This window comes from Enhydra lutris, unplaced genomic scaffold (assembly GCF_002288905.1).
Source record: "Enhydra lutris kenyoni isolate GAN:26980312 unplaced genomic scaffold, ASM228890v2 scaffoldscaffold3, whole genome shotgun sequence".
NCBI lineage: Eukaryota > Metazoa > Chordata > Mammalia > Carnivora > Mustelidae > Enhydra > Enhydra lutris.
The window spans coordinates 85,044,267-85,059,268 of NW_019154087.1; the positions used below are offsets into that span (position 1 = coordinate 85,044,267).

Below are 15,002 nucleotides of genomic sequence, written 5' to 3' on the forward strand. Positions count from 1 at the left end.
GGTAAGAGCTATGGAGGACACGTGGCTTGTTTTTGACTTTGGTTTATTTAAAAAACAAAAAGCCAAAAAAAAAAAAAAACCAACTTTATATACAAAGTCAAACTGAAACCACGGATTATGGAAAGAGGCAAGACTTATGGGGGGAACAGGGAAAAAGGCTGGGCCAGAGCCAATACCACATTCTGAACATGGGGAGGTGCTGGTTTCTTCTGGCAAGTCTGGGGCAGCCGGAACACAGTGCTCTCTGGCAGACACAGCCCGACACCAAGAGTTCGCTAGCACGGACTCCATTCCTGCGACAGCCAAGGGGAGACCCTTCCCCCAAGAACCCGCTCCTGCACCTAGCAGGACCTGTGCCATCCAGAGGGAGGGCTCAACCCCGGCCAGATTCCATGGCTGTTTCTTCAGTTTATTGGCATCAGACCTTAACGACATATCTGAAAAGCCTTTCCCTCCCCTGTCTTATTCTAAACTGGAAGAGGACAGGAGAAAGCACAAGACTAAAGGGCCCCAGGAGAAATCCCAAGGTGGAGGGCAAAATGACATTCGAGGGGTGCAGAAGGTGTTGGATTTAGTTGTTAAGTGGAACCGGGGTTCCCCACGCATCCTTCCCACATAGCACAGACCCCACCCTGATGGCCTGAGCTCCTCTACGGAGGCTGAGCACAGGGGTCAGCCACCCCTGCCTATGGCTCCCAGGTCCTGCTCCAGCTTCTTTCTGGAACCAAAAGGGCTCTAACGTCAGCAGGCTCCGTCGCCGACCTCCCGGGAGGGCAGCTCCTGCGCCAGGCCCCTCAGTTGCTAGGTGCTGGCTCCTCCTTCTCTACCCAGCTGTCCGCCTGGAACGAGAGAGGACTCGAGGAGGAAGGGCCCAGACGGGAGCCCCACCAACACTCCGCGCAGAGACCAGGCTGCAGCAGCAACGCACCCGGGCGGGACACCGTGGCCAGCTGCCCCCACAGCCGAGCCTCCCAACAGGGCACCCGGCCATCCAGCTCTCCCGGGGGAGGCTCACCTTCTCAACCATCCGCTGCATCTCCAGCTGCAGCGGGGTCAGGCGCCTCCGGAACTCCTGGAGCAGTCGCTGCAGCTGGTTCTTCTGGCGCTCAGCCATCCGGGCCGTCTCCTCAGCCTCGGCCAGCCGGCCCCGCAGCTCCTGCATTTCCGCCGCCAGTGTCTTGTTCGTGACCTCCGTGGCCGAGAACCGGTTATGGCTCTCCTCTGGTGGGGGGAAATGGCAGACAGACTGCTGCTAAGTTAAGCACCAAGCCCAGGGCAAGAGGCCCGAAGTGTGAGCAGTGGGACCCCTCCTGGTCTCCAGACACGTGCATCTGCGAATCCCCTCCGGGCTGGGCCCTGTGGCCGCAGGCCACTCACCCAGCTTCAGTTCCAGTGTGTGAATCTTGTTCTCCAGATAGAGCCGCCCGCTGTCCTGCTGCTCTGCACGCTGCAGCAGGTTCCCCACATTGATCAGGCTGCCGTTGTGGGACACCAGGCCTTTGTGTTCCGTGGGGGTGGCACCCGGCTTCGTGCTTTTCCCCGAAGGAGGCAGCAGGTCCAAGTTTCCTAGAAGGGGCCACGAGAAGAGTGAAGGCTCGGCTCTGCAGAGGAGAGAGCAGCCAGCCCCGCCCCTCCTCCCTGGAAGGCGCAGGGCAGCAGGACGCACCCAAGAGCACCTCCTCGGGCAGCCCGCCGTCTGGACCCTCCTGCCGGCTGTACTGAAGGCTCCGGTACTGGCAGACGTTCTGGGTCACCACCCTGCTGACCAGCTGTTTGGCCTAGAGAACACCCACAGCCAAGATAGCCCCTGACGAGAGCACACAAGCCCGTGGCCCCACGGCACCCCGAGCCCCCTGCAGCAGGCCAGAACGCGCCCGGCTGTCGGGGAGGCTGGCTCAGAGGGACTTGGGGGATGGGAGGGGCGGGTACCTGCTCTGCACTGAGCCGGAGCCCAAGGGTGAGCAGGATCCTCTCCAAGTCTCGCCGGTGCAAGTAGCCACACCAGTTGGCATCAAAGAAGACAAAAGCAAGAAGACAGTCCAAAGGGAGCACAGCAGAGGGGTCCAGCTCCTTGGGCTGCAAAAGAGACAAGGACGAACAAGATTTTCAGAGCACCCTCAAAACGGCGAAATCGCCCAGGACGTAGCCCTCCGAAAATCGAGCGGACACGATCACAAACGGGCGCCCCTTCCAGCTGGAGACAGGACCACCAGTATGACCTCTGTGCAACCTCTGCCGCACCAGGGGTTGTCCCGCACACGGAGGAGCGGCGTGTGCACCGGCATCGGGTACCTCACTCAGACGCACCCGGGCGGAGACACGGAGGTGTCCTGGATCCCATGGAAGCCCTGCTTCACGAGCCAAGAACCACATTTCGTCTTTTGTCAGTCAGAGGGTGCCAGAAGTCCTACGGTAAAGTCTCCCTCTCCCAGCACTGAGTCCCAGGCCTTGCTTAGCTTCACTGTGTGTCAGTGGGCCAGGGGGAGCAGGAAAGAGGTCTCACCATGTCCTGAAGAGAAGAGAACTCCATCTCTGATTGGTTCGAGGCAACTGACCGGACCTCCGAATCCTCCAGCTTGGCTCCTGCTACAGGAAGCCTGAGATAAGCATGGAGCAGGGGCCCCCCCCACCCTCACCCTTGGGCCCAGACACACAGCTGGGACAAGCGAGCACCAGCTGCAAAGCCGGGCGGCGGCTGCACAAGGCGAGCACATACCAAACTCCTCTTCACCGTCATCCCTCAGGAGCAGCAGCTCTGGGTCGAGGGCCATCTCACAGAGGTCCTCGGATGCCTCACCCCGGGGTTTCTCTTCTTCCTCTCCCCCAGAAGACGGAGGTTTGGGCAAAAGCCCATCTTCCTTCTGGAAGCAAAACAAGAGATGAGAACGGTCACTTGGAACTGCTAACAAGGATAAGAGCTGACACTTGCCCACCGACTGTGTCCGGAAGGGTTCTGTCTACACGGTGTCGTTTACGGCATTCTGTGACAAGGGATTCAGAGCGAACTAAGGCAATTCCCAGGAACCTGGGATTCTCTGTAGGACTCAATCTCAGTCCTGTCAGAAATTAAATCTACTCGACAGGATCTAGGCAAGAGATAGACCCATCTGCTTTTGTAAAGCGTTAAGAAAATGCAGCGTTCTATGGGACGCCTGGGTGGCTCAGTTGTTAAGCATCTGCCTTTGGTTCAGGTCATGATCCCAGGGTCCCGGGATTGAGTCCCGAATTTGGGCTCCCTGCTCAGGAGGAAGTAGGAAGCCTGCTTCTCCCCCTGCCTGCCGCTCCCCCTGCTTGTGCTCTCTCTCTCTGACAAATAAATAAAACCTTTAAAAAGAAAATGCAGCATTCCAAGTAACCATCGAGTAGCCAAAACACCTGTCCTCACGGCACAATCAGTGGAGGCTTCTGTGCTACCGTGGCATGTCGGCCCCGCTTCCAGCCCCACTGCCCTTCTAGTGGGGCACACCTCTAGCCGCACACCGGCTCCTAGCCAAGCGGCCATGCGGTGGGGGGGGACAAGGTGCACGCAGGCAGTGGGAGGAGCCCCACGGGGCCCCCGGCGGCAGCCGCATCCACACGGCACTCCCACGTGCAGCCCCCGCGCCCTCGCGGGCAGCAGAGGTACTCACCGGGGGGGCGTCTGACTCGGCAGCTGCGCCCTCACTCTGTACCTCATCCTTGGCCTCCTTGGCAGCCTCTTCCTTGACTGTTTCTTCTTCTTTGGCCGCCTCCTCCTTCTCAGGTTCAGGCGGGGCCACCACCTTTTCAGGAAGGCTCAGCAGCATCTTATAAATCCTATACCCAAAATCCCTCTGCAGCATCTCCAGAAACAGCTCAGCCAACACCATCACCTTAGGGAAGAGGCAGCACAGGTCCGTGAGCATCAGGAAGAAGGGAATGTTCCAAGCCCTGCCATCTCATACGCCCTCCCACACAGCCTCCCCAGACTCCTACACCTACTTCAAAGGAGATCCTTTCTTTTGGCCTCCGGTCCTCCACAATACTATGAAGGGACAGGTTGACACAGCCAGGGCGTGCCATGACGGCAGGTTCTAGAGGAGGTGGGGGCGCCTCTGGGAGATCGGTGTCCACTTCCTGCTGCACGGTGGCCTCCGGATTCTCTGCATTCTGTTTAGAGGTGTCGGCTACTGGCTCTGATGCATCAGCTGCCTGCTCCAGAGGCTCTGTGTCCTGTGACAAAAGCCGAGAGCTGTGACCGCCTGGGTCCGGACGTCAGGGCACCTACTCTGCCCACTGGTCCGTAGGGCTCAGCCTTACCCCGGACACCTCTTGGGGTGGGGCAGCTGCCTCTGCAGCTTTCTGCTGGCACAGGGCCTCCCACTCTTCCAAAGTAGGCATGATGGTCCAGACGTCAGGCAGGTACACCACCACAGTCTGGAGCCGCCTCGGGGGACCCGGCTGCAGGTACTGAAACTCCGCAAAGCGCCACCTGCTCGCAGCGAAAGGAAAAAGGGAGTACTGACCCACAACCTTCGCAAGCAGTTGCCTCAGTTTCCATCAACATTTACTGAGCACGTACTGCACACACAGCTTTGAAAATACAAAAACAAGAGACCAAGTCCTCAGAAAATGGTTCATCGATGCGCTGCCGTGAGTAAGCAGACAGCGCCTATCCAGGGTGCTCCCAGCATGAAGGACCACTAAACGTGGCTGAGGGATTACATGGGATGAGCCTTAGAGGGTCGGCTGGCCCTCAACACCCATACACATCCCTACTCGTGCTCATGACTGGGATGACCATCTGCAAGTGCGGGAGAGAGGGATGAGGTAGGACCGGGGAAGAGAAGAGCACTCACAGGTCAGAAAGGCACAGGAACTCGGCCTCCTAAAGTCTCGCCTATACAACGGACCACACACAGACAAGCCTGGGGCAGCCACTCACCACTTTGTGCAGGCGCTCAAGTCAATGCCAGTCTGGGCTTGCGCACAGCGGATGGCCGTGCGGACTAGCACCTGCGGGTCGCCCTTGGGGTCGAGGCCATCCAGAGAGGGAGACCACTCACCCCCAACCAGCACTGCTTCTTCTTCTTTCCGGCTCAGCAAAAACTGCAAAAATGGATGCAAGATTAAAAAACAAAAACCCATGGGGTGCCTGGGTGGCTCAACTGGTTAAGCAACTGCCTTCAGCTCAGGTCATGATCCTGGAGTCCCAGGATCGAGTCCCACATTGGGCTCCCTACTCAGCGGGGAGTCTGCTTCTCCCTCTAACCCTCTCCCCTCTCGTGCTCGCTCACTCTCTCATTCTCTCAAATAAAATCTTTTAAAAAACAAAACAAAACAAAAAGCGGATCTCTCCCCATGAGGCAGCTACCACCCCTGGGGAATGAAAGCAGCAGGATGTGGTGAGGAGTGGAGGGGGAAGCAGGGGAGGCTGGATCTCTCTACCCATGCACCAGCCATGTAACTTTTTCTGACAAGAACATCCTGAGCCATGCTGTCCTTCTGATGAAATAGCAATATTCCAGCTCAGGGCTCCCTGTTTCTATGAGCTCGTGAATAGGAGCCAAGCGGCTGCAAATCTGACAGGGCCTGGCCGTCCACCACCCATGACTGCCTCCTGCTTCGTGGACTCTAGCTCTCACCTTAATCTGCTTTAGAGGGTGTTCTGGTGTCTCCCTCGGCTCAGCCAGGTCATCCACAAAGAGCATGCAACAACGATAGAACTCCTCCAGTCCCGGGGACGAGAGCAGCAGTACCTGTGCACGGGCAGTGTGAGGGACATGCTCGAGAGCTTTCTCCTCCCACCATGGGACAAGATGGTAGGAGGCCAGTTACTCACCTTGGAACTATAAGTGGGGTCACTGTCTGCAGGGATGGGCTCAGCACCAGCATCTGGAGCTGGCTCCTTCTCAGAAGATACCTGGATGCGGCTTGGAGGATGGAGGGAAAAGGGCTGGCTCAGAGGGAAGGCTGACAGCCAGCTCAGACACACAGCCAGGAGATCTGAGGGAACCAGGAGGCTGCGGTAGCGGCGCTGGAGCTCTAAGAAGTCACAGTTGGGGCTGGAGGAGGAAAGCAAGGGTATCCAGACTGAGCAAAGACTAAATTATTTTTTAAAATGGAACTATGAAAGACTTGGGGGGAAAAGGGCAAATTATTTTCTAATCTGGGAAGGAAAACATCTCTGAAAAGAAAAAGATGGATGAGATTTGACCACTAAAATGTTTCAGCCCCTAATGGCAAAGTCAAGTCGAACTGGAAAAGAAAGAAACAGAAAAGCATTTGCAATATATGACAGCCTAAGGCTCACTGTTTTGATCGAAGAGGAGCCCACAAATTACTAACATGTTCACAAGAAGGTTCCCAAGTCAGAGAAAACTGGGAAAACGGACATCAACAGGTACCAGAAAAAGAAAGGAGACTTAGGGGCGCCTGGGTGGCTCAGTTGGTTGGACGACTGCCTTCGGCTCAGGCCATGATCCTGGAGTTCTGGGATCGAGTCCCGCATCGGGCTCCCGGCTCCGCGGGGAGTCTGCTTCTCTCTCTGACCTTCTCCTCACTCATGCTCTCTCTCACTGTCTCTCTCTCAAATAAATAAATAAAATCTTTAAAAAAAAAAAATAAGTAAATACCATTAAAAAAAAAAAAAAACAAAAAGAAAGGAGACTTAAAAGCCTGCGAACGTATGCTCAGTCTCACTTTTAATTAAAATAAATGCAAATTGGACTATCACTTTTCACCTAAGGGACTGACAAGAATCGAAAAGTTGGGTAACAAAACGCTGCCAGTGGGGAAACGAGCACTTCAGGCCCTGGGGGCAGGAATGGACACCGACGCAGCCTCTTTGAGAGAATTCGCAGTGGGTGTCCAAGTTTAAAATCAGACCCTTGGAGCCACCTACTCCATCTCTAGGAACTGACCTCAGTACACTACTAGCACCTGTCCACACAGACGTCTGCAGAAGGACGTTTATGAGAGCAAAATTCAGGATGATTGAAACGTGGGAAGAGAGAACCAGTGACATCAACAGTCTATCCATGCAGTGGAAGATTGCACAGGCGCCAAAAAGGATGAGGTCCCTCTAACCAGCGTCAGCATGGAATAAATTCTAAGACACACTGAGCGAAAAAGCAAAATACCAAATAGCGTGTACAAGAGGCTTCCGCAGATGTTCCACACAACAGCTGTGTGTGTGGCTGACCAGCAGCAGTCAGATTCTGGCTGACGGGAGGAGGCCCTACATGCACCCCTCTCCATGCTGTGGGGACCATGCTGTCCTGCAAGGAGACGAACCTCGGGAGGCAGGCGGGTCAGCGTGGAACACAGGAGAGGCCCTGCCCGGCCCCGCAGAGAGGAACCTGTGATGCCAGCAAGGACGGTGACAGCCCTCTTTCCTTTCCACCTCGAGGAAGAGGTGCCGAGAGGCTGCCCCTCACCTCAGCTTGGGCTTAGGTGAACTTTGCTGCCAGGGCAGTGGCGAAAGCCCCGCCTCCGCACTGCTGGATGGCATCCAGAATCCCTCGTCAGGCTCTTAGTCAATCAGTTCCTAAGTGCGCTAGGTAAGCCTGTGGGCCAGAGTCCTTGCACGCACTAGAGAGCTCGAGAAATCATTCTGGGGTCCCCTGGAAAACAAGTCCCAAGATGCCTATGATCTATACTTTCTACCTGAATTAGAAATGGTATTAGGTACCCGGATTTTAATGTACGCCTTAGTAACAGCCTGGCATCATTATTTCTGCTGATCAAATCACAGAAGTTATATCAGGGAACCCATATCACTGGCACTACGCTGGTCAAAATCTGAGATTTAGAAATTTAAAAACTGTCCCATTAAGAAACAAACAAAAAGGTCCTAGGCAGGTGACCCTGCACACACACTCCGACTCTTGCACATACTGTACCTCATTTCCACAAGAAACTGTTACCAGCTGCAAACCTCACACACACACCCATCCCCCACCCCCACTCCTACCGCACCACTCACCTGTCCACAGTATAGGGAGTGAGATGGACCCGGTAAGGAGGCAGGTCATGCCTTGGTTTCTTAGCACCCCAAGACTCTCCACCAGCCCGCTGTTTGCGTTTCTTGGAGTCATAGTCGTCGCTGGAGGTTGGTCCATCACCAGAAGGAAGAAACCACACTGTTACATTTAAATTTAATACAAAGTGGCCTAAAAGAACTGCAAACAATCTGAATCTCCAACATCAGAGAAATGGATGAAGAAACCACTGCTAGCAGCCACATAACACATTGTTATAAAGTTATTAAAATGGAGATTTAAATACTTGTAACAGAAAACCACCCACTGTGAGCAAAAAGACATACAGGGTAGTACGGATACAGTAATGCCTCAACAGTGTTAAAAAAAAGTTTCAAAAGACTAAAAAGAAATAAAGTGGGGCGCCTGGCTGGCTCAGTCGGTGGAGCATGTGACTTGATCTCGGGGTTGTGAGTTCAAGCCCCACATTGGGTGCAGATAACACTTAAAAAAAAAAAAAAGAAATCTTAAAAAAAAAATTAATGATAGATGCCTCTGACTAGTAAGGCTTATGAATAATTTTCTTTTTTGTGTTTTTCTGAACTTTAAAATTTATAGCTAACATGTAATTTTTTGGAAATGAGAAAAGATTTTAGCTGATAATTTTAACATGAAACACATATATGGTACCATGCAAAGGATTCTATAAAGGAAGTTTTATTAAGAAACAGCTCTCGTAACAAACCCTTGGCAATACACATTAAAGTCATAAAAACACTCAAACCCTTTGATCCAATAATTCCACTCTTGAAAATATTATCCCAAGAAAGTTAATTCAAAAGAAAAACAGATTATAAATAGTTGAAAAATTCAAGCCGAGAGTAAAAAAACCACATTCATATCCAGTAATACCTAAACTTTTATAGTAAACAAATACAATAATTACACAGCCATTAAAACAATCACAAGGATTACACTGCAATATGGAAAAAAATGTTTAATCACTTTAATCACAATGCATAAAAATAATCTGGACTCTAAAGTTAAAATTTAAAAAAATTAAAATTAAATAAAATTATAAAAAGTATATATATTAAAAGACCACAAAAAAACACAGACCAAAAAAAAAAGTAGAAGTTAATTTCTCTTTTCAAAATTATTTTCTAAAGGTCTTTAAGAATGGTTACCTTTAAAGGGAAAGGAGTGACACATTTTCACAGTATTTTAACATTACATAATAGCATGTACTACTTTATATGTTCTATAATAATTTACTTATGAGAGTATCACCATGTTATGAGTTCAAGAAGTAAAAACAGAAAAGAAAAACCTTTAGACCATTATAAAATGCCAGACTGTTAAAGGAAAACCCCTATGTCTCACAAGAGAAATAAAACCACTTGTGAGTTCTTCCCGCCCAGATACGGCACTGACCACAGTCTATTCTGCTCTTCCCTTCAGACCCACCTGCCTCGCTTCCCTTGTCATTCCAGCCCTGGGCATCTAAGCTCATTACATTTAACAGAGAGTTTTTCATCTTTTCTCTATCTGCCTGGCCCATTTCCCGGTTTATGAGCATCTCCATCCAAAAGCTGCCTTCCACTCTCGCCTTTCCGGGGTGTCGGCACTTCCAGGCTTCTAACAGTCATTCGGACAGCTCTCTTCAGCTCGCCCACGACTGGAGCAAACTCTTCAGTAAATGCTGTCCACCGCTAGTGACAGTGGATGTCCCACTGAATCCTGGAATTCAATGGCCAGTTTTCTCTCCTTATTGTGAATCGTCAGGAACACATTAGAAAGCAGTACCAGTGGGAGACAGCTCAGGAGCCTCACAGGATACTGAGATGGCATCCCACTGGATACGCCTGTCCAAAGACCTCAGTAGTTCAGTATTGACAGTCCAACGGGGACATTGTTATCTCCGTCCCAAAACCTGAAATTTAAAATAAAACTTGGCTTCCAGCCAAAACGCTCAAATAGCTTGACTCCTTTGTAAATTGCTGTTCTCCCAAAGTGACCTAACTCCTACTGCCCCCTTTCCTACTTAGCAGATTCTCTGTCCTGACTGCCGGTGGTACCTCCCTGCCAGTGGTAATGTCTTTCTCTAGAAGCCATGACACTGAAGCATGATGGCGAAATTCATGTAACACAGGCCTTGCACTGGGCTTGGTATGCTCAGGACAATCAAATGCACATGACTGTACAGAAAGACTGAATAGGAACCTAAAGCAGAAAGTCAATAGCAACCATTGATTTCCACCCAGGCTACACTATCCCTCAGGGCACTTGCTGTGATTGGGTGATGAGGCCCTTAATAAACTCACAAGATGTGAGAGGTGGAAAGCCCTTGGAAGATGAAGACCAGGAAGATGTACAGGACAAGGAGTATAGGTGTTTGCAAAATATATACCAGTGACTTGAGAAGAGGACAGACACGGTGTTTCAGGTAGTGGAGGCAGGATGGGAAACAATCCTAGACTGCAGGACCATCCTCCTAGTTAGCATTCATAATGACCAAACACTAGCTTCAGCAGACTAGCTGCGTCCCTTGTCGAAACTTTTTGCCGGCATTCCTCCATGCCCTTTCAAGAGTTCACACTGGATTGCATTCTCAGCCCTTATCATGTAATAATCTACTGGCACCTGGAGAAAGGGGGTTTTTTCCTTATCAGCACAGTTCTTACTTCAAAAAAGAACTTGAACGTGAGAGGATTTTCTGGAGTGATGGAAAATGTTTTAGATATTAATTGGGGTGAGGGTTATGTGGAATTTCCCACATCAAAATTGTCCAGTTGGGATTTGTGCATTTCAATCTATACAATATTTGCAATAAAATTTTTAATCTTAAAAAAGAAAACAAAAACAAAAAACCAGCAAGTACATGGCAGGGAGTAGATGGAGGTAGATATGAAAAAGAATGGAAGATGTTGATACTTATTGAAGCTGGGGGGGGTGAGTACATGAGAGTTCATCATCCTTTTCTGTTTGCTTTGCTTATATTTGCAATTTTCCCTAATAAGAAATTAAAACGAGGACCAACAGAAGAACTAAAACAAGTCTTAAGCAAACTAATCCAGAGCTTAACTCCTAGGGATATAAGCAAAACCTTTTCGGGACAGAGTAAGGTGAGAGAAGGAACACGTGAGCTGGAGAGAATAGGCAGCCTGCTCCCAGCAGTCCCCAGAGCTCACAGGTGACACAGGACGGCCTAGAACACCCCCAAAGTCCCAAATCCACCATGTTGGCTACATATAGGCCATGAAGCTACCATGTTCTAGGCACAGGCCTGGACTTCTGGGCAGACTGCAACCTATGGATTCTCACGCTACACTGGTATGTATAGTGTGTATAAAAAACATCTTATACTAGAAATTAATACATACACTACAAAGTTACATTTTTTTGGACAATTACTATTTTTGGATAGTTTTGATTTTTGGCATCTCCATCTTAAGAACTAGAGATAAAAGGGAAAATTATAAAATTCAATATGGTATTTTGCAAGATGAACTACATCAAATCCCTGCTTGCTGAACAGGTTTATAAAGTTCTAATATTTGCATATACATCTCAATGCATCAGCCTATTTCAGAGGAAAGAGGCCAGGATCTAGTTGCAGAAAGAGAACGTTAGTGTAACAGGTGGCAAAGAGACACTGCTCCTATAGACAAATAAATAAAATATCTTCCCTGTTTGATCATTCTCTTACCTTCGGCCTTGATCCAATCGTCCGTGAGGGCCCCGAGCAGGAAATCTGTTCAGGTGGCTCAGATGAAGTGTGTGGGATGTTTGGAAGAGACTCAGAGCTACAGAGAAGAAATGGCTGGTGACTCAAAAACCCTACATATCTGCCCAACTTCCCTGTCCCTTTCCTCCAGTGACAGCAGTACCCACTTCTATTCTGAGAGCAACAACCGGAGAGTTACAGCCCCATTCAACCAGAGTACCCCCATAAAGCCACATCCCAACATCCACGCCACTGGTACGCACGCTTCTGAGGAAAGAGCGGGGGAATCCGGTGAGGCTGGAAGATCAGCTGGGGCTGAGCTCCCAGAATCCCTTGCTTCTGACCCAGGGCTGCCACATGGAGAAGGGGAGGTGCTGGGGACTTCAGCAGGGGCTGCAGGACAGTAACCAGGAAATTCAGGGCATCTCATGGTTGATCTGCTCACCACCACGCAGCCGCACCCCTTGACAAAAGTAAGGTTCTCGCCCTGCTTTCAGGGCACTGGGGCTTCTCTCCCACCCCTTTCCAATGCACATGCCGGAAAGACGCATACCTGGTTGGAGAGCGTTTGCACCTTGACAGCATTCCAGGGCACTGCCTGGCCTGGGTTGTATGCAGCCTTCACCAGCACCTTCTCACCCAGCTGGGGCAGCCGGCCCTTCACCACACTGCCAGCACACAAGCCAGGAGACCCAGTCAGGACAGAGACCCTGGCCAAGCCACCTTGACTGCCCCTAGGAGGCCCTGCCCATCAAGATTTCGCACACCTTGCATAAAAACAGCAAAGCAATGGCTTCAGAGGGGCCCCACCAGCACGGTGACAGAATTGAATTCAACAAGCATTGAGGGGACTAACCTCAAGCCTACCTTAGCTGAAAAAAGACCTCTTCATCTACTACCCCGAAGTAGTCATGCAAGCTGGTAACAATGCCAGTGAAGACCCTTTGCTTCTCCCCACCCTGTAAGAGAATAACGCAGTTTGAAAGTAACAGAGAGCATCTGTCCACACTCCATCGTTAGCATCTCATCTCCAGCCAAACCCCATCCAGCTTCAACAAAATATGGTATCGAGAGCCACATGAAGGAAACACACATGTGTAACAGTCATAATCTGGGAGGAGGAGGAAGAGATCAGACTGATTCTTAGGTCAGAAGCTTCTTCTAGGATTTCCAGCTCTTTAATTCCAAGAATCACCTAAAAGATTTCCCTAAAGCCAGAACTTAGGGCTCCCCAGTCAGAAGGGGGTCTAGACACGTGCATCCTGGCCCAGGCCAGGAGCACCAGGGAGGATGAACACGGGATGCAAGAATGAAAGCACCAGGCACCCAAGCATGCTGTGGTAGTCTCAGGTGTCGAAACTCACTAGAAAAAATGCCCAACCTACCTGAAGGTGCCTGGCATTTTGGGACAGGTCTGTGGCCACAGGAGGAGTGAGCAAACCAGGAGGAGGACCCAAAAGAGATGTTGAAGCTGCGCCTATGTGGACAGAGAAGCAATCTCCAGGAGCTGCATCTACCATTTCCAACACTAGAGTCAGACAGAAGGTATGGTGAACCCAAAGGGCAAAGTGACTCCAAGCAACTCCTCCACAGGGTCTCACTTGCCACCACGGTGCTCATCTCCTATTTTCCTATGAAACGCTGGCAGCAAACTGCACTCCACTTAGGGAAACCCCAAGGGCCACGTTTTAAAAGACAAACTCCAAAGCACGTAATAGCCAGTATGCAGCCAAACAGGGATAAAGGTGATCACCTGAGAAGTTGCGTCCCCCTGGAAGCGGGTTGATCCGCTGGCGCTTAAACTGGGACATTGGGAATGCTGTCCTCTTTCAGAGTCTTAGAAAAAACCTTTAATTGGAAAAGAAAGAAGTTAACAGCTCAGAGAATTTTCCATGGACCCCCAAAAAGTAACAGAGGATCTGAATGAAGGTGAGGAGGAGGAATGAATGGAGAAAATGGAGGGAACATAAAGAGCAGGAAATGCAAAACTTACATTGTTCCAGTTTGCCCTCACAATAAATTAGTGGTGGGTGATACTGTCAAGCTATTTTAAAGAAAAGGAAACTGAAGCTCACAGAGACTGAGACTTGCCCAGGGTCACATCACCAATTAGTGACAAAACTGAGACTCGCACCCAGGTCGCCAAAAACTTAGCGCTCCTCGCACGATGCCACGCCACCCGCAGATGCTTGGGGAGAGTGGGGGATCGGAAAGGGCCCCAGTGACATTCATTCATTCAAATACATCCGCCAAAATGCTCCACGCAAGGCCGCGAAAAATGGAGGAGGCTGGGGCCGGAGAGGAGAAGGTGTGGGCCCTCTCCCCGGAAGCCCGGCCCGTTGTTCTCCGGACTGGCTAGTGGGAAGGTAGCCCCGTGGCCCGGCCGAACGCGAATCCGGCAGCGCGCCCGCCCGCCCTCCTGCTCCGGTACTCCCTGGGCCTTCGCTCCCGCCTCAGCAGCCACCGGCACCGGGCCTCCCGGGCCGGGCCGCGGCGGGGCCACCGTGGGAGGACGAAGGCGCGCGGTTTCTCCTCCTCCTGCCCGCCCCCAGGGCCGAGGCCGTTGCCAGGGAGACGGGACTTGCACTCCGAAGGGGGGCTCGGCCCCTTCCGCGCCCGGTGCATCTTTGCTGCCCGGCCCTCGCAGCCCCTCGGCCGGGGGAGGGGCGAAGGGGCAGAGGGGCGGCGGGGGGCCCCCCAACCCACCTGCGGGCCAGGGCCGCGACACCGGGGGGACAAAGACACCCGGAACCACCACAGCCTCTGCTGCCGCCACCACCGGAAGCGCCTCTCCGGAAGCGCGACCACTGGTCGGAAGCTGCCACTCTCCCGGATATGGTCCCTCCCTCCTCTCCACCGACTTCTCCCTTCCCCCACGCCGGCCTGCCATCCGTTCCAACTGTGGAACGGAAGTGCGCCTTCCCCGATCGGATGCGCGTTAGGAAGCCTGGCCTCGGTGGTGTCCCCGCCTTACTGTCCCATTAGAAAAGTATGCTTTAGAGCATTGGTTCCTGCTCCAAAGACAGCAGGAGCTGGACCCCCAAATAGAAGAAAGCACCTACCACCCGACACCTGGCCTTGTCCCTTCTGGCAGACCCTAGGGCTGCAGTTGCAAGAGAAGCAGCCCCTCCTGACTGAAAGAGATGGGTGCCTGATCAGCGGCTACTTCTAGGAGACATTACTGTCCGACCTAAGCCAATGATTTCATCTGTAGCCTGTCCCTTCCACTGACAGCCCCTCCCCCACACCCTTCCCTCCACTGGATATCTACAGGAGACTAAGCTTTTCCCCTTTCCCAATCAGCAAAGAGCTAGGAACCTAACATGCTGTAATAG

At 51.6% G+C, this 15,002-nt stretch overlaps 1 protein-coding gene across 3 annotated transcripts; it reads right to left on the bottom strand.

Annotated features, from left to right (window-relative positions):
* Window positions 1–395: 395 nt before the first annotated feature.
* Window positions 396–14,246, bottom strand: LOC111154098 (cell cycle and apoptosis regulator 2). 3 transcript variants are annotated; one of them, XM_022513501.1, is made up of 20 exons: window positions 13,421–14,246; window positions 13,053–13,144; window positions 12,535–12,626; window positions 12,221–12,335; window positions 11,931–12,060; window positions 11,650–11,746; window positions 7,946–8,065; window positions 5,801–6,023; window positions 5,604–5,717; window positions 4,904–5,067; window positions 4,279–4,450; window positions 3,961–4,191; window positions 3,672–3,851; window positions 2,717–2,861; window positions 2,504–2,586; window positions 1,930–2,076; window positions 1,667–1,778; window positions 1,378–1,566; window positions 1,016–1,221; window positions 396–839 (listed from the first exon to the last, which is right to left on the bottom strand). In XM_022513501.1, the coding sequence occupies exons 1-20, from the start codon at window positions 13,476–13,478 to the stop codon at window positions 795–797; spliced, it is 2,715 nt and encodes a 904-aa protein (XP_022369209.1). In that variant the 5' UTR covers window positions 13,479–14,246; the 3' UTR covers window positions 396–794. The 3 variants fall into 3 exon arrangements, with proteins under 3 accessions (XP_022369209.1, XP_022369200.1, XP_022369191.1); XM_022513492.1 differs by having other exon boundaries at window positions 2,504–2,583; window positions 3,630–3,851; XM_022513483.1 differs by having other exon boundaries at window positions 3,630–3,851; window positions 13,421–14,245.
* Window positions 14,247–15,002: the final 756 nt, after the last annotated feature.

Bases quoted from the DNA above. Each gene is read 5' to 3' on its own strand.
- LOC111154098 (XM_022513483.1), bottom strand. From the start codon at position 13,478: ATGTCCCAGTTTAAGCGCCAGCGGATCAACCCGCTTCCAGGGGGACGC. The intron at 12,627-13,052 runs GTAGGTTGGGCA...ATTCTCTTACAG, and splicing joins AAAATGCCAGGCACCTTCAG to GGTGGGGAGAAGCAAAGGGT. The intron at 4,451-4,903 runs GTGAGTGGCTGC...CGCTGCGAGCAG, and splicing joins TTGAGCGCCTGCACAAAGTG to GTGGCGCTTTGCGGAGTTTC.